General features: G+C 31.6%; 2 protein-coding genes across 4 annotated transcripts; one reads left to right on the forward strand and one right to left on the reverse strand.

The window, feature by feature from the left end:
* Positions 1-2,099: 2,099 nt before the first annotated feature.
* LOC141446083 (uncharacterized) lies at positions 2,100-16,723 on the reverse strand. 3 transcript variants are annotated; one of them, XM_074112495.1, is made up of 5 exons: positions 12,984-13,211; positions 4,597-4,740; positions 3,804-4,024; positions 3,505-3,696; positions 2,100-2,637 (listed from the first exon to the last, which is right to left on the reverse strand). In XM_074112495.1, the coding sequence occupies exons 2-5, from the start codon at positions 4,738-4,740 to the stop codon at positions 2,346-2,348; spliced, it is 849 nt and encodes a 282-aa protein (XP_073968596.1). In that variant the 5' UTR covers positions 12,984-13,211; the 3' UTR covers positions 2,100-2,345. The 3 variants fall into 3 exon arrangements, with proteins under 3 accessions (XP_073968596.1, XP_073968594.1, XP_073968593.1); XM_074112493.1 differs by lacking the exon at positions 12,984-13,211 and adding an exon at positions 5,112-5,377; XM_074112492.1 differs by lacking the exon at positions 12,984-13,211 and adding an exon at positions 16,588-16,723 and having other exon boundaries at positions 2,101-2,637.
* On the forward strand, positions 5,416-15,818 carry LOC141446079 (beta-1,3-glucan-binding protein 1-like). Its single transcript, XM_074112481.1, has 9 exons — positions 5,416-5,653; positions 10,662-10,889; positions 10,988-11,235; positions 11,490-11,620; positions 11,763-11,926; positions 12,015-12,236; positions 13,238-13,344; positions 14,353-14,454; positions 15,474-15,818. Exons 1-9 carry the CDS (start codon positions 5,527-5,529, stop codon positions 15,570-15,572), a joined length of 1,428 nt encoding a protein of 475 aa, XP_073968582.1. The 5' UTR covers positions 5,416-5,526; the 3' UTR covers positions 15,573-15,818.
* Positions 16,724-17,786: the final 1,063 nt, after the last annotated feature.

Consider the following 17,786-nt stretch of genomic DNA (forward strand, 5'->3'; position numbering starts at 1 on the left):
TTATTCAACAATAATTATTCATTTCTCAATTGTAATTTAATTTAGTCCCCCTAATTTTACTTATAGTAAAATACTGGAATAATTAGCTGTCCTAAAAATATGCAAATCTTATTTATTTTATATTACATATATACAACATTGTGGGAAGAACATCTAGATTGAGAATGTAATTGAAGAAAACTATATTATTTGCGATAAAGCCAGATAATTATTACCTATTATTATAAACGTTTGACTACTTCATAAAATAACAATTACTTTAATCGAAGAATGAACTTAAACCGACGATTTTTATTTAAAAATAAAAATAAATAAAATGAAATCATTAATGTATGTTGGTGTAAACTTTTTTTTAAAAAAGTTTTTGAAATCTTTAGCCTAATTTTTTTTTTCTTTTTAACCTGTAATTAATAGTTTGATTATTATAGATAAATAGATATTACAATCTACAGTCTAGAACAAATATTTTGTAGATGAAAATGGCCAGCATAAGGGTCTGTGACATCTAATAAATTCTAAAAATGTGAAGGAAAAGTTAATGCAGTAAAATTACTTAAATCATATCAATGAAGTATAAATGAAATGATGGGTACTTGCTGATTTGTGTACCTTTTGGCGTTTAATCAACCCTTATACTTAACATTTTAAACTGTAAGTTTTTGTTAAGGAGTACATGTGTATTAGAAATACTCTACTCACCGTAATTTTCATCAAAATCTATTCACTATAACAAGAAGGTTTTCACATTTGCAGTAGTACCTACGAAATCCGCTAGAAAGCATGGCATGGTCATTTGCTAGTACAACTCATGCACCTGCTTCATTCTTTTTCATTTTTGCTTTTTTAATTCTTCAATCTTTTTCCTAAAACAATCCATTATTAATTCACAAAAAAAATTAATGAACTTCCTAGAAAATACACGTAATATGGCCAATATTTTGCCAGAAACGGAAAATATAAATCTATACTCTTTTTTTTTCCTTTAAAAAAGCAGGAGTGGAACTTGCTAATGTTGGTGGGTGATTGGAAATTGGAGGGCAGCCTAAAAGATGTTTATGCTGTAGGCGATGCCACGTACCTGTACTTGGGATTTAGCTGATCACTGGTTACAAATGCGCTTGTGGACTCAAGCTCGCCAGATGGGTACATATTGAGCATTGCTCAGTCAAAAATGAAGCATTTTGGGCAGGTATTAAGTGTTTTTATCCTTTTGATTATATTAAAAATACATTAATATAAATATTGCTTCGAATTATTTATTTAGGATTTCTGTTTTGAACTGTTCACCCATGTTACATCTTTCTTTGGAATGAAAGTGGTACTATTGGGACTATTTAATGGACAACACTCATGAAATATAAGAATAAAAAATGGCCAAATGCAAGGTGCAGTATTGGTAGGCGATACAGACTTAGAAGAGTTATGTGAAAATTTGATACTTAACCATTTGGATTTGGATCTAACAGATGTAGCTGACGATATACTTGATCCAAATTTAGATATTGATGATTATTTTGATTAATATTGTAAGAATAAAAAAAACAAATAAATTTGTCTTTTTAATTCCTTTGGCCTTTTACTTGATTTAATTTGTAAAGTTATTAATGCTCTAGCTAGTCGCAGTAACACGCTTGGACTAACCACCTTACTTTTAGTAATTGTCCTTGTTAGAATTCCTGACCACAGAAAAAAAAAAAAAAAAAAAATGAATTAGACATTTTAATCAGGCATATCAATGTCCAGGGTATTCATAACTCTCAAATACTCTGGAGGTAGAGGATGTACCTTCTAACTAAACACATCACAGGCCGATTTGAAGAAATAGAATGGTGGGAGATCAACTCGCCTAATTACATCTTCGGCAGACGTTGTTTTTAAGGAGGATACATTGTCTTATGGATAATTACGTTTTTGAATGCCATATGGTTTATAAATTCTGTCACGTTAAAGCCCAGCAATTAGTTTTTTGAACTCGTTTAGGAATGAAGTGAAATATATATTTATATCTTGTGTGTATATGGGTTAGATGTTGTGGGCGATGTGATCTGTGAATAAGTGTAGAAAATATATATTGGTTTTGGAAGAAAAATCTTCTTGAAATGAATACTTTTTATTAGATTAACGTACAAATGAAAAAAAGTAGTTATGGAAAAAATAAAAAGTTTTGTGGTTAGAATATTTTCTTATCCTTACTTATTTACTTAATATAGAATTACACCAGAAAATTATAATTTTTAATGCTAAAATTATTTAAATTTATAAGTTTTAGATTCAGAAATGTAGGGCTTTTATTTACTACTACTTTTGATAAAATTATTGCACATACATTAGCCAAATACATTATCTTAACTTTTCTTCTTTGAACGTTTCTTTTTCGTAGAAGACTTTCTTTTTTTATCCCCAGACTTTTTTCTAGAACTTTTTCTTTCACCAGATCGGCTCTTGCATCGATTTCTACTCTTCGATCTTGATCCAGATCTTTTTCTTGTTGCTGATTTACTCTTACTTCTAGCTCTTGTTCGGCTGGGCGACTTAGAAGACTTAGATCTTCTAGTCTGTTTTCCTTTTTTCTTTCTTGTTAATTTCCGTCCACGTTTTTCTTCGTCTTTTTTGCCAAGTGACTCTTGTATTGGTTCCCTAAAAAAGTTAACATGTATATAATTTTAAGTACATATTATCTTATTAAAGAGGTCTTTTTAAAATTTCGCTGAAAGAAAGAATTGAGTAAAAATAAAAGATTAGTTTCCAAGGCTCAGTTTCCATCAGAAGTTTTTCCAAGGTACTTCTTACCTTTCTCAAACCTCCCTTAATTCCATCTATTTGGCACTTGGCTGCTAGAGCAGTTCATATTACAAAAAAATAAAATAAATTGTAGTAGTATGATGCTGGACCTAGTAAGAAGAGGAGGATTTAGCTACTATTACCTAGATTATGGTACTGAAAGCCTCTTGCCTGCGGTGCCTTCGATGAAAGGACCCGCCCCTTTTCCAAATAATACAGGGTGGGGCAAAAGGTATGAACCGGTTTTAAAGAGATGTAAAACAAAAACAATTCAACTTACAGAAATTATGTTTATATTGTTTAATTCAGTACAGAATCTAGTTTTTTACATTAAGTTTGAAAGATGATATCACGTAGGTGGCGGCCGTCAGCCGCGATTCACTCTTGAAGACGAATTCTGAAGTTTTCAACCTCTCTTCTGCACATTTCGATGGGCTAATGAAAACCCAAGGGAAATTCACCAGAGGCCACTTCACTCCCCTAAAGTGACTGTATGGTGTGCAGTATCCCAATTTGGGATTATTGGTCCTTACTTTTTCGAGGATAATGGGCGAACCGTCAATGTCACCGCTGAGTGCTATGTGACAATGTTGGAAGACCCTGTAATAATAACCCACCAATCCGCGAATAAAGATAAGGAAATTTTCTTAATCAAAAAAAATTAAATATGAATTTAAGTATGAATAAGTAATAAATATGATTATAAGTAGACATGATGATTACCTTCTAAAGTTTTCATATTGCATCATCGTGCAAGTTTCTGCCATGCAGAAATCATCTCCACATTCCGTACAAGATAGATATCTGGTTTCTACAACACCAGCTCTGTTTTTCATCTTTCTCATAAAAGATGAATCAGGATTCTTTTTCTCTTTCTCTAGCGTTGCTATTTCCAATTTTCCAAGCTCGACCAATCTGAAAGAGTATTTTAAACCATTTTTTTTTAATTCATCAATTTCATAGTTTCTTGAGAAGTATTATTTCTCTTCTAAATTTGGGATTTTATTAGATTTTTTTGTTACCTTGAAAAGTATTCTGTATCGTTTTTGCTCTTTGGCCGTAAAGTTGTCAACATATTCCATTGTATATTAACTGGGCACAAATCAGCAAGTTTGACTCCTTGCATTTCTTCTGGTATTGGATTGGCGAATGCATATTCTGTGTGTTTAGATTTCTTTTTTCTGCGCATACCTGCGCGTGATTTTCTTGAGACTTCATACAATTTAACGTCCTCAGGTCTTAACTGTATTTATAAAGTTTTTAAACCAAATTAATTGAATGAAATTATGAAAGAAAACTTGTCAAAGAAAGCTGTCCGGCATAATGTAATCACCTATTTCTGAATTTTTACAAAAAAAAAAACTTTTTTGTTTGCTCAGTTGTTTGTTATAATTTTTTTTTATTTTATTATTTATTTATTTTGTAATTTACAATCTGTATTAATATATACAATAAGTAAATAGGAGGTGAATGAGATGAACTGGTGCGGGAAGAGCAGGAGGAGAGAAGCTACCCAGCGGTAGCACTCTCTATAGGAGATAGAGGAATGTGAAGAGGAGAATATGAGTAGGAGAGAGTAGAGATTTAGTTTTTCAGACTGTAAGGAAGTCGCGGGGCCACTGGCGATTCAGTCGGCGAGGAGTATTAGGGATGTCAGAGGAGGCGAGAGACTGTACTAGAGAGCAAGTAGAGAGAGCAGTATGGAATTTTTGGTATTTAGTCTTGGCGAGTTGGTCTATGAAGGGTGAGGTTAGTCACCGTAGAAAGGTGCGTCGGAGGAGTCTGTTATAATTGTTATAATTTAAAAAAAATTACCTTTTCTGGTTTTATCTTAAATTCAGGTACTTTTTCCATAATCTTTTTGAATTCCTCTTGATTGTGTGCAATAGCTTTGGATAGATCTAAAATCTGTACCACTTCCTTCTTTTTGCTGATAAGATCATCCAATTTCAGAGCCATCTATGAAAAGAAAAAAGTACATATTAGTTGCGCTTAAATTAGTTAATGAAACATTTATTTATTTAAAAAAGTAGTTTTTTAAAGAGATTCGTTAATTCATTAGGTTTTCGATTACTTAAATGATTTACACAATTCATTAAACAAGATTCTATATCTTAAATATAAAAAAATTAATAAAATTAGCCTATCTGATTAGGAAAACTATGCGTTTTGACCTTTTGGGAATTTCCCTTCGTTTCGATAGTATTAAAAATATTCTTTTGGATTTTTGCATTCCTATTAAAGGCATCCAAATTAATATCTCTTTCATAAAGTATCATCTAGTAATTAAATTAACTTTATAATAGTCTGTAGAGGTTTTTAAACTTTACCTCTTATTTCATTTAAAACCGTTTGCATTCAAAGATGTTTAAAACATATTTTTAGCTTTAAAAAATCCCTTAGTATTTCTAAAAATACCCATTGCATGCGGGATAAATGACTGATGTAATGGTCACCTCATTGGGGATATCAAATGTCGCAAATCGCTTGCTTTAAACTTAATTACAAATACTACACTAAAACAAAAAAAGCAAAGAGTAATCGCTGAAACTGGGGAATAAGAGGAGGAAAAAGGAATCTTATTGGATATAAAAAAACCCCACTTCTTTTGTAATTTGCTTCTTTAATGAACCTCGAGCAGTTTTTACAGCTAGGTTGATTTCATACTTCATTGGCGATTGTTTATTCCTGTGTGCATTAAGATTTCCAGTTCTATTCGCGTTTTTTGATTATACTTAGGGGGTCATGGACCAGGCTTTAAGTGTGGTCTCTCTTTTGCTCCTCTTCATAGCAACATGTTCTGCAGCTTACGTATTTCCAGCGTATGAAATTGAGGTGTATTCACCGAAAGGATTCAAGATTTCAATTCCTGGTGAGTTTTTTTTTTGTAAGAAAGTAGATGTTTAAAAATTTTTGTTTCAATTCACTGATTGTTCTTAAATGCCATGTTCATAAGAAATATTAATTTTAGAATAACTATTCGCAGTCATTTACTTTTAAAATGAAATTCTTTTCATTTTTGCTTAGTTTCATGAAATTATGAAAAATTTACCACGAAATTGTAAAAGTTACATGATGCATTACTGCAAATGCTTATATTCTTTTATTTGAGAAAAAACAAAAAAATATTTGTTATGTTTTCTTAAAACTCAGGGGAACTCGGAACAATAGCCACAATTATCTATATAGCTTTTAACAGAAATATCATTTTGGAGTACAAAAAGTCTCAAAATTTGCAATATTGGGTAGGTGCCTCAGTAGATTTCAAATAAATAAGCAAGAGAAGTTTAGAGAAAAAGGAAATAGATATATTCTAAGGAATTCGTTCGCAGAATTAGCTGTTTACAATAAATGAGGCTACATTCCTTTTGTTAATGTAGGCCTGAGGGAAGAGATTAACTATGCGGTTAGGGTATTGGACTCCCACGCGTGGGAGGTCCCGGGTTCGAATCCAGCTGCTGACCCTTAGATTTTCTCTTCCTAGGAGCTTCTTATAGCTCACTGTCCGGTGATAGACAGTGTTGTCTGTAACGAGATAACACTGTCCAGAGGTCGGCAGTGCACTGGAAAAAAGCTCCGGGCGCCAATAACCTTAGATGTTGATGCGCCTCAAATCCCCCCCCACAAAAGTAGGCCTAATCATTTTTTTCAGGAATTTTCATTTTTAGAGTCTAAAGAAACTGAATTCACCTTTTTTTTCTCAAGAACAGTTTTATTAGTGAACCTATTTTATTAAATCCTAATTTGAATAATTATGTTGAAAAAAAAAAATTATGGAGTTTGAAGCTAGAACATTAGTAAGATAAAAGTCATGTGATTGTTCCAATCAATCACAATATCAAGAGAAATGTGTTAGAGATGATAGTACACATGTATTATACTTGTATAATACACATTATGGTAACAGAAAATGAAATTTTACAAAAAAAAAAAAAATGGTAGCGGAAATAATTGTTACAGCCTAAGATTGTACTTAATGTCAATATCGTACTTAAAAATTGACTATCGAGCATCTATATTGTCTGGGAATATCTTCTATTTTTCTTTTTCATTGCACTAATTTATCCCTTACACACGATTCCTCAAAAACCTATTGAAGCATTTTTTTACTTTCTCTTTACTTCTGGTTTAATGAGAATGACAATTGTCTCAATTTTTTTTTTTTCGAAATTGTCTTTTTACCGAAAATAAATGTTTTAGTGACTCTGAAAACGGAAACATGCGTTTCTTGTATATTTTTGTGGATGAGAGTGCTAACAGAACATGCCTAAACTAAAAATTAAAAAATGACAGACTGCCCGATTGAGTGTTCGGTTTTAATATTTCCCATTTGTGATACTAAGTTTTCACCCGGACCACGTGAACCGGAAATTACAATTTTTTTCTGAACTGAAAAACAAGCTTTTTGTGATAATGATAGTCTGAAAAAAGGCACGTGTAGATCACATTTACGAGGTGTGTTCAAAAAGTAACGGGAATTTTCGTTTTTTGAAAAAAAATATTTATTTATTCATCTACATTAATATTGTCGCCTTCAAAGTAGTCCCCTTCGCATACAATACACTTGTGCCAGCGCTTTTTCCAATCCTCGAAACACTTCTGAAACTCGATCTTTGTGATAGCTTTCAGCTCTTTCAGCGATTCGCTTTTAATGTCATCTATGCTTGTAAAACGACGGCCTTTTAATGTTCTCTTTATGTTTGGAAATAGAAAAAAGTCACATGGAGCCATGTCTGGCGAATATGGAGGCTGGGGCATCGTTAAAGTTTTGTTTTTGGCCAAAAATTCACGAACAAGCAATGAAGTGTGAGCAGGTGCATTATCGTGGTGCAAAATCCATGAATTGTTTTGCCACAAATCCGGGCGTTTTTTTCGGATTGCTTCACGCAAACGGCGTTGAACTTGTAGGTAGTACTCCTTATTGATTGTTTGACCTTGTGGCAAGAATTCATGATGCACTATGCCATTAAAATCGAAGAACACAGTGAGCATAACCTTCACATTCGACCGCACTTGTCGAGCCTTTTTCGGTCTTGGCGATCCAGAATGCCTCCACTGGGACGATTGAGCCTTAGTTTCGACATCATATCCGTAAACCCATGTTTCGTCACCTGTTATAACACGTTTCAGTAGATCCGCATCGTTGTCGACTTCATTCAGTGACTCTTGAGCAACTTCCATTCTCCGCTGTTTTTGTTCGAAATTCAACAATTTTGGAACAAATTTTGCTGCCACACGTTTCATACCCAAAACATCCGAAAAAATTTCATGGCATGAGCCAATTGATATGGCAACATCATCAGCGACTTCTCTGATTGTGATTCGGCGATCGTTCATAACCATTTCTTTCACTTTTTTCACGTTTTCATCGGTTGTTGATGTGCTTGGACGTCCAGGTCGTTCGTCATCTTCAACGTTTTCGCGGCCATCTTGGAAACGCTTATACCACTCGTAAATCCTTGTTTTACTCATAGCAGACTCACCATATGCCTTTATTAACATTTCACACACTTTATTTCATTTTTTACGCAAAATTTAATACAAATTCTTTGATCCATTTTTTTTTAACAAACAAAAATCGCCAAGCTCGAAAAACACGTCTAACCTTAACGGCTGCCACTTAAGAAGTAAACAATGAATATTACTGAAAATTTTATCGTACTTCAGGGGCATGTGTACCAACATAATAAAAAAAAAAAATTTACAATCAGACTCTCCAAACCCGCGAAATTTAAAAATTCCCGTTACTTTTTGAACACACCTCGTATTTGAAACATTTGTGCCAGAATGCAGGTGAAAGAAATGCTACTTAAAGTAAGCTTTTCTCAATAGTACCCCCCTTAGAAGAAGTTGATAATTGGCATATAAATAATAAACATTGAAGATATTGCTAGAATTCCGAATTTGAGGAAAACTGGAAATGTTATCTGAAAGGATTCATTTGTGAGTTTTGATAGGGGATTTATTTGAACTTCAGATGCTATGTAACTTATTGTTTCGAGGATAAGAGAGCTTAATTGTTATGTTTGTTATTTTTGATGAATCGAAAATGTTGGCACCTTTGATTTTGAGTTTGAAGTGCAGTGTGGTTTTGATTGGCAAGTAAGAGACCTGATGGATTTTTTTTTTTTTTTTTTACTGCAAGAGATATCTACACTTCTACATTTAATGCAACTAAACGTTTCAAGAAAATTTGCATCTTGTAAAGAAAAAATCGTGTCAAGAAAAAAATCATTTGCTTCACACCAGTTTATTTTTAAGTTCGTAAAAAGTTCATTTGGATGAGTAGTTGTTAAACCAGCTTACGAGTAAAATACGATTTCGTCCGTAGTAAGGGTACAATCTGGTATAATAGAAGGCGATGACTTCCTTCTTATTATTTTTAAGGCGCTTAAAAAAAATCTAGAGCTGTTGGACTTCGGACAATGTTCACTCTTTACAGACCAGATTGACTTTGATGTAAAAGTAGAAAAGGACCCCTAAGTGAGATTTACGGATCAAAAGTCTTCAGAAAGTCCATGAAAAAATAGAAGCTGTCCAATAATAAGCTATAAAAATTTAATTGTAACGTAGACTATAAACATTATTATGGTAATTCTAGCTCTAAATCAAGATTAAATGGCTTAACTTATCCTACATCTGGATAGAAACATGAATCCATCTTTTTTTCTGCATGCTAAAATAATTCTCTTATCTAAAAATTAGATGGACGTTTAAATTAGATGAGATTCGACATTGGGTTTGCCAATAACGTTTGGTGAATAAGGCACCCAGGGAATCTGTAGTGGCATTCTCTGCTTAAAGCACTCCTCCAAACCTGTTGGTTTGTTTGATCTAAAGAGTTAGGAAAGACAATCGAGAATAAAGCTAGAAAGCAAAAGTATTTTTTTCTCCGAAAATGCTGAACTCTCAGCGGATATGCGCTGGCTACACTCCAAGAAATACTCAATACTTGTATGAAGTTTCTTCATTTTTACTCCCAAATAGCCATATGTTACAGACCCATAGATCCTGTGTACACGTCAGACAAAATAAGCCCATAATAGACTTTTGCAGCCAATGGAAGTGAACCTATGCGAATGGTTAATCATTAACTTTTTCACCTGTTTCTGGTCTGAGATTTTCTGCCAAGTTTCCTGTTTGTACATCCACGTTTTTTGTTGTTTTTTTTTGTTTGCACAAATGCAACATTTTACACGTTTTTTTGAGAATATTTTGGGGACCCTCCCGAGCCATACAGGCTGACGTCTCATAACACTTTTCTCTTGAACGTCCGGCTACCCATAATAGCATACATATACCAATAATTATCAAAATGTCCTTCCACAGCCAGTATCTTACTGCCCTAAATTAACTTCGAACGGCTATGACTAACTAGTAGAGCCACCTGTATGTTTGGAAAAAAAAATGCGCTGCATCCTAAATAAAAGGATTCTTTTAAATAAAAGAAATCCATTTACATCTCAAAATATATCTGGGTGCGTCCCTTATACGTCACACGAAAATAAAATAGATAGACTTTACTTCTATAAAGTTTGTGTTGGATGCTAAGTGTGAAGTCATATAATTCGCAATTAAGTTTACATTCAATTACTGGTATTCCCAGAAAGTAAATTATTGGGCCCCACCGCTGATAAATATCACTTCACTTTGTAAATATTAGAACTAGAAGTAAAGAAAATAATTATAGAAAATTCTAACAAATTATTAAAATGACTTTTAAAATTTTTAATTGTGCGGGTTTTTTAGTTTGTTTGTGGTTTGCACTTAGTATCTTGTTGCAATCAGTACCAATTTTCAAGCCTCCATTATTGTTATACCAAAGCTTAGTTATCTTTTCTCGTACCATTTATGAATACTATTATAAATCTTGATTGCAGATTCAGAAGATGTGACCTTATTTGCCGTTCATATTAATATTAATAAAGAATTAGAATATCTAGAAGCTGGCGAAATATCTAGAGATGTTGTCAAAAAACGAGGCGATCGTTGGGTATATGAAGACAAGACTCTTCGTTTACGAGCTGGCGATAAATTATATTTCTGGCTTTATGTGATCGTGGACGGATTAGGATATAGGTTGGACAATCAAGAATATACCGTCAAAAGTAACTTCTATATTTTTTTGTTTTATATTCATTTTATACAAATCCGTTTGGATTTTTTTTTTTTAATTAATCATTTTTGTTTTGTTCATTAATATTAGGTTTGTCGCCATCACAAACAACTGGAACAACTACCAGCACTTCACCTAAGCCTATTGTTTTTCCACCTAGAATTGATCCAGGAACAAATACACCATTGCCAGAACCTTCCTGTGACTCAAGTTATACAACAGTATCTGGTAAAGAAGTGTGTAAAGGCAAAGTAGTGTATTTTGAACAATTCCAGAACACAAATGGATGGGGCTCAAACAATAATTGGACGAGCGAAATCCTAATACCAAGAACTGGGGTTAGTGACCTTAAAAGTTCCTTAATCATCAAAATGCCATTACTTTAAATCCGGTGTTATTAAAGCACTTAGTTATTTCAAGTATCATCGTTTACTAATCTCAACTAATTTTCTAGAAATTTATTTAAATCCTAAATCAGTATAATATAAAAGAATAAATACATTAGCAAGTACTGGTCGAAAAACAAAGGACCTCTGAATTTATTAGTCCACAATACTGGAAATACTTTAATTGATATGGGTTATCATTGCAGGAATCTTATTTCATGGTCATTGATAAAAGTAACAGACTTATAGAAAATGGATTTCTGGTTATAGAACCTACTTTATTAGAAGAAAAATACAGTGAAAATTTCGTTAGAAATGGATATCTCAGGCTGAAAGGGTAACTTAACATATTTTGTCAATAAATAGAAAGAATTGAGCGCAAATTGAGCTGTAGCTGGTGGAAGCGCAAAAAAATAAAATAAAATAAAGGATTATAAATATTATTTGACAAATTACAGTTATGATTTCGTTATGTTCAGGTGTACTGCAGAATCAAGAACAAACTGCGAAAGTAATGGTTTCTCTTGGAATATCTTGCCACCAGTCCTTACATCTCGTATAAATACTAAAAATTCATTCAATTTTAAGTATGGTATAGTAGAAGTAAGGGCAAAATTACCTAAAGGAGATTGGATTGTACCTGGTAAATACTTCAGCAAAGAGGTGTTTTGAAATTTTTTTATTATTTTTAATAACTCATAAAAAAAATAGTATTTTTTTCTTTCTTTTAGAAATTTGGTTGGTTGGAAAGAACTATGGACCAAATTCAGGTAGAATTTCTCTTGCGAAAAGTTTCGGAAATGATGATCTTAAAGTAGATGAGAAGAATATTGGAGGACAGTTATTACATCAAGGAGTGTCCACAAATGAAACGGATTCCATATTTTATTCGAGAGCCGGCAATAAATTATGGTCCGATGATTTTCATGTATACAAGATTGAATGGACACCAGGTAGATCCTTAAATTCTAATCGTTAAATTTTCTTTTAAGATTTCATCATTCCGTTAAAATCTTTGATTTATTTTAACTGTAACTTTTAAATTTATCGTAAATATTTTTTTGGAAACGTAAAATCTAAATGTTAATGTTTTCTGGCGAAAATACACGCTCGCTTTTTTTAAAAAAATTATTCTCAAGGAGTTAAATATTTACTTCGCAACTCCAAATTTTAAAAACACTTTAATTCTAATTAACCGTGTGCACTTTAAAACCATACATATGACACTGAAGTAGCAATTCAGAAAAGCCTAACAAGAGATCTCCCTAAAATTGTCCTCATCGAATGTTCTTAAAAGTATTGTGTATACAAAAAAAATGTAATAAGTATTGAAAGTTTCGAGAAAATGGCAGCAATATTTCCGAAAATATCCCCCCCCCAAAAAACGTGCAATTTTATTCAATAAATTGCTACTTCTATTTAAAGTAGTTCGCAATTTATGGGTGGGGGTCCTTTGGTGGATGTACGTACAAAATTTTAGTTTCCTGTGCTTTTACGTTTTTGAATTAATGTTCACTGGCACACATTTTCTAAAAACCATTTTTTTTTTTCAAAATCAGGGGCCTCAAAACGTGTATTTCCGGTGAAAACTCCGAACCGGAAATTAGACACGATCTCATTATTTTTTTATAAGTATTAAGAGAAAATATTAAATATTTTCTTCATAGTAGTAAAAGTAAAATTCTAGAAACTCCAGCTACCTGTTCCTTATATTTTCTTATCCTTGGAGCTTCTTACAGCTCACTAGTTATGGACAGTGGTGTCTGAAACGAGAGAAAACACTGTCAGGAGTCCGGCAGTGCACTGGAAAAAAAGCCTCACAATACTTCAGAATGCTTTAAAAAGTGTAGTTTATAGTCAGCTGCTACTGCATCGACATTCAATTATATGATAACTCTCGCAAAGGAATACACATCAACATTCTGTGTCTGAATGAAGGTTATACTGATTTCAGGTTATATAAAATTTATGGTGGATGAAACTGAAGTAGGAAAATTAGAACCAAAAGAGAAATTGTTTAAAGAAATCGGTGGTTCGTATTTAGCTCCATTTGATACAGAGGTAAGTAATTTTTTAGTTTAACTTTGTTTATTTTTAAATTAAGGAAATATACATATGTTTTGCATCAACGTTACATTAATTGATAATTTAAAGTTATTTTTAAGATGACTAACGAAGCTTTTATCGCAAACGTCTTACTTATAGTTCAATAACAATATAAAACTATTTTAATTACTTTTAAGATTCTGGGTAATCTTTTTCACATTCTTTCTTGCAATTCTCCTTGGGTATATTTAAATCTCTTCCTTAATTTAATCCATGTTCTGTCTGTTTTAATGAGTTGCATCGTTAAATTCAATTAAAAATTACATAATCTGAGTTGTATTGTAAATTAATGGACATAGTTGAATCATTTGTCAAGGCCGAATAATATGGATTGTGAGATGATGACTGTAAACAGCCTTCTAAAGGTGAATGTTATTTGTAACTGCAAACAAACAATTCTTGAGTAAGCCAAGTTTTTGTGGCACAATGCTTGTAGCTTGGAGCTTTTTCCAGAACTATTTGCAGCCTCCGATTTGGCCATAATTATTCTCTTCGTATCATCTGGCCAGAATTGGCAATAACATAACCACGTGTTTTTTTGTAATCATTTTAGGACTGCCAAAAGTTTAGTCCAAGCAATCAACTTTTGCTATTTATTGCTCGAGATTGTCACCAACCTCTATCTATAGGATACATTTTTATAAAGAGAAACTGGATTAACATATAAATGCTAGTTAGGTTTAAGATACATGACTAAAAGTCAAAAAGTTTATTTCTAATTTATTTAACTTTAATTGGTCCAAAATACCACTTAATATCGCTGCTAAAAAACATAACAGTTTTTAATTTTTTATTCTCTCTACTTTATTAACAAGGAATGGATTAATATATTGGTTTTACATAATCTAAATCTGAAAAAGGAGGCTTGGGAGCTGAAATTAATAAAATATATATCTTTTTTTTTAATCAGATATTTGGAAGTTCAACTTTCTTTCAATAATCGCATTAAATTTTAATTTATAGTTCTATATATCACTTGGAATTCATGTGGGAGGTCTAGTGGAATTCCCAGACAGTTCAATTAACCGAGGAAAACCCAAACCCTGGTTGAATGAAGAATTAAGGGTATGTACGTTAAATGTTTTTTTAAAAAAAATTTAATGGAGTTTCCGTTGCATTATTAGATCATTGTGACGTGTATAATTTAATCGTTGATAAGGTTACGATTTTTTGTACGACACAGTGACACACTTCCCATTCATCTTAATATAAACTGGTTTTATTTTTCTGCGGTTTTTCACTTTTAAAGATTTACCTCTAATTATAGAGCGTTTATTTTTATTTTCGACGTTTTCATTTTAATCTTGATTAAATATGTTCGTATTCATAACGAAGTTTAAATCATTTCGAATTTCCTTATTTATTTTAATTTCTTCTACTTGCACATTAAACAAATAAATATCAAGATATTTCAAGTGATCTAGTGAATGAAATTATGCATTAGTGGAGGAGTTCCAACGCGGGGGTGATTCCGGATTAAAATCCAGCTGTTGGCTCGTAGGATTTCCTCGAACTAGGAGCTCCCTCAACTATTCGGTGATCTCTGCAATGGGAGAACACTGTACGGTGAAGAAAAGTGCACTGAATAAACTCCTATGACCGATATTGACGTGCCTTAAGTAATAAAAAATTATTAGAGGGTCAATACCGAAGAAAATAGAACATTACCAGTTTTATTCGTCAAGTCAAGTTGAATTTAAGATACAATGATAAAAGGAAAAAATTTCTTACTGCTCATACTATAAGAAAATTTTGTTTCTAGTCTTAATAAATCAAATAGCCAAATGTTTCTGCACTGAATAATGTTATTCTTTTGATTACGGTTAATTTTATTCACTACTCTTAGAAAACAAATTTTAAAAGGTGCCTTCCAATGAAATAGTAATACTCAACATTCACTGTTACAATCACAGTATTTTGAAATCATTTTTTACGAAGTGGGGAGTTATAGTGGAAAAATTAACAGCTACTTTTTTTCTTTTTTTTATTGACTTCAACATTCTACAATAAGAGTAATCTGAAATTTATTTCGAAACAAAAGTTGAAAAAAATTTATTTAATAAAAATGTTTTTAATTTTTACAGAATGTTTTAAAATTCTGGCTCTCTAAGGATAAATGGCATCCAACCTGGGGAGAACAATCCAGATTGTTGGTAGATTTCATCAAAGTTACTGCGCTTTAAATAGTGATTCCTATATATTTAAATTAAATTAATTGCAATATCTTAAAGTGGATATTTTTTTATTAGTTTTCTTTTTTTTTTTGTAAAGTGTTACCTATTTCTGGTGAAAATATGTGATACAATTTGTGATGTTTACAGACTGAAAACATTGGTGTTTAAAAATATTTTTCTTTTTCTTTTTTTTACGGATTCCTATTTTGTACAATAATAATTTATAATTAATATAATTAATTTATTTTATTGTTATTGTTTTATTACCATTTTGTGGGTTGCAATTATGGTACTATATATTTCATTTTAGTTTTAAAGAAATTGTATATTAGAAGCTTCTTTTTTTTAATATATGAAGAAACAAAAAAGAAATGAAACCTTCATGAATTTCAATTTGTGAATTGTATCTTGTATAGGAAAAGAGAAAAAAAATGGTCAAAGTTGGGTGTTTTTCAACAATACGCTTTTCCGTGCAGTTTTCGTCGATCAACCCTTAAACAACTATCTTACCAGACAGTTTAAAAAAAAACAAAAATTATATGTTTCTAAGTTTACTTTATAAAAGTAATTCATTTTAGAACATAGTAATAGTCCACACAAAATTGGACTCGTATCTAAATTACATCTTGATTATATCCACAAAATTTGTTTTATCGAATTCTTGGTAACATGTATGTATGGTAAGTCATCTAACTATAGAGGAAAACAAATGATCAATTGACAGGCGATGGTCTTTAAAGCTTTTATATCCTTATTGTTTACTTGAATTCAGGAACACGAATTCTAATTTTTTTAACCCAAGAAAAACAATGATGAGAATGTGAAACCGAATTTAATAAGTACACCGTGGGCAGAAGCGCTATTTTACAATTAAGAAATTGATGAATTGTCCTTGTATTGCCAACTAGTGTTGGTTATTTTCTTAGACAATTTAATACCTTTTATAAACTTTCTATTCGTTAATAATTTTTGATAAAAATATTTACAAAAGAGGACTTAAATTAAATATTAATATGTACATTACCTTGCTTGGTAGATGTGATGATACTTATTCGCTGTGGAGTAAATGTTTGATCGATATTACTTTGGTTCAATGGGTCAAATATGACAGTCGCATGAAGTTCATTCAGGTCAATGACTTTATCTAGCACAGTGTTCCTAAAAAGTTTTTAGAGTAAGGAGATTTTGTTTATTTTATTTCAATTAGTAAATTTCTAAGTTGTTTTTTCAACAAAAGGGACCTTGAATGCTTGAAAAATAACTCTGGGCTTAAATTATATTCTTTTTTACTTAACTTCTGACTTAATTACTGTAAAAAAAAAAAAAAAAAACGCAATAGAAATAGCGCGTAGTAAATAGAAATAGCTTGACTGCAGATTTTTATTTTATTTGTATGTTATTTATTCAACTTATATTCATACAAAGTTTTAGATAAAAAAGCAATGTTAGAAATTTAAATTTATAGTCATTACTTATTCAGGTACTATGCAGTAACAACAAAATATATTACGTAATAAGCAGGAAAAGAATGACGGATTGTCACGAATACAACTGTTAATTTTCTACAGTCATTAGTACTACAAAAAGAAAACAACTGACGCTAATAAAAATACATTCATTAATAAATATCTAGCCATTTTCCTGCTCATTGTCTTGTTCAGCGGAGGCTAGATGAAATAAGCAAGTTTTTAAGTTCTGCCAAACAACTTGTGCAATTTTCTGCGATTTTGTTCGTATTTCAGTTACCATGGTTACACAGACACACATAATACCACTTTGCAAGAATCGAAAATCGAAAGGAATATTAAGCCTCCTCCATTATTTGATACATTTACCCAGGAAACTTCATTTATGATGTGTTCTTAGGGAAATTTGAAGGCAAATCCTTCCTCTTAAGTACTATTCTAGTATATTGTACGGTCTTAACATCTGTAATCTTTAAAGAGTATTTAGTGTGAAGCCATAGTTTTGATTTTGGGATTGAAGTGAACAGATTTACAAGTTTTGAATTATTTAATCCATTGCTAAAAGTTTTTATTAGAACATAAACATATGTAAAACATAATCCCAACTATCTTTTCAAAACGAATTTTAATTTTCAAGAAAATGTAATTAGGTAAATTGTGGTACATAAAAGTCATTTCCTCATATTTATTTCTTTTATTTTGTTCACATTATATCGTAAAAATTGAATTTATAGTATTTAAACGATAACTTATTTAC

This window comes from Rhodnius prolixus, unplaced genomic scaffold, assembly GCF_049639745.1.
Source record: "Rhodnius prolixus isolate KJV_2025 unplaced genomic scaffold, Rpr scaffold_1, whole genome shotgun sequence".
NCBI lineage: Eukaryota > Metazoa > Arthropoda > Insecta > Hemiptera > Reduviidae > Rhodnius > Rhodnius prolixus.

Excerpts from the sequence above, each read along its gene's own strand:
- LOC141446079 (XM_074112481.1), top strand. The coding sequence starts at position 5,527 with ATGGACCAGGCTTTAAGTGTGGTCTCTCTTTTGCTCCTCTTCATAGCA. Across the intron at positions 10,890-10,987 it reads TCAAGAATATACCGTCAAAA|GTTTGTCGCCATCACAAACA; the intron begins GTAACTTCTATA and ends CATTAATATTAG. Across the intron at positions 12,237-13,237 it reads CAAGATTGAATGGACACCAG|GTTATATAAAATTTATGGTG; the intron begins GTAGATCCTTAA and ends TACTGATTTCAG.
- LOC141446083 (XM_074112495.1), bottom strand. The coding sequence starts at position 4,740 with ATGGCTCTGAAATTGGATGATCTTATCAGCAAAAAGAAGGAAGTGGTA. Across the intron at positions 4,025-4,596 it reads TTAAGATAAAACCAGAAAAG|TTAAGACCTGAGGACGTTAA; the intron begins GTAATTTTTTTT and ends TTATAAATACAG. Across the intron at positions 3,697-3,803 it reads GATACAGAATACTTTTCAAG|ATTGGTCGAGCTTGGAAAAT; the intron begins GTAACAAAAAAA and ends ATACTCTTTCAG.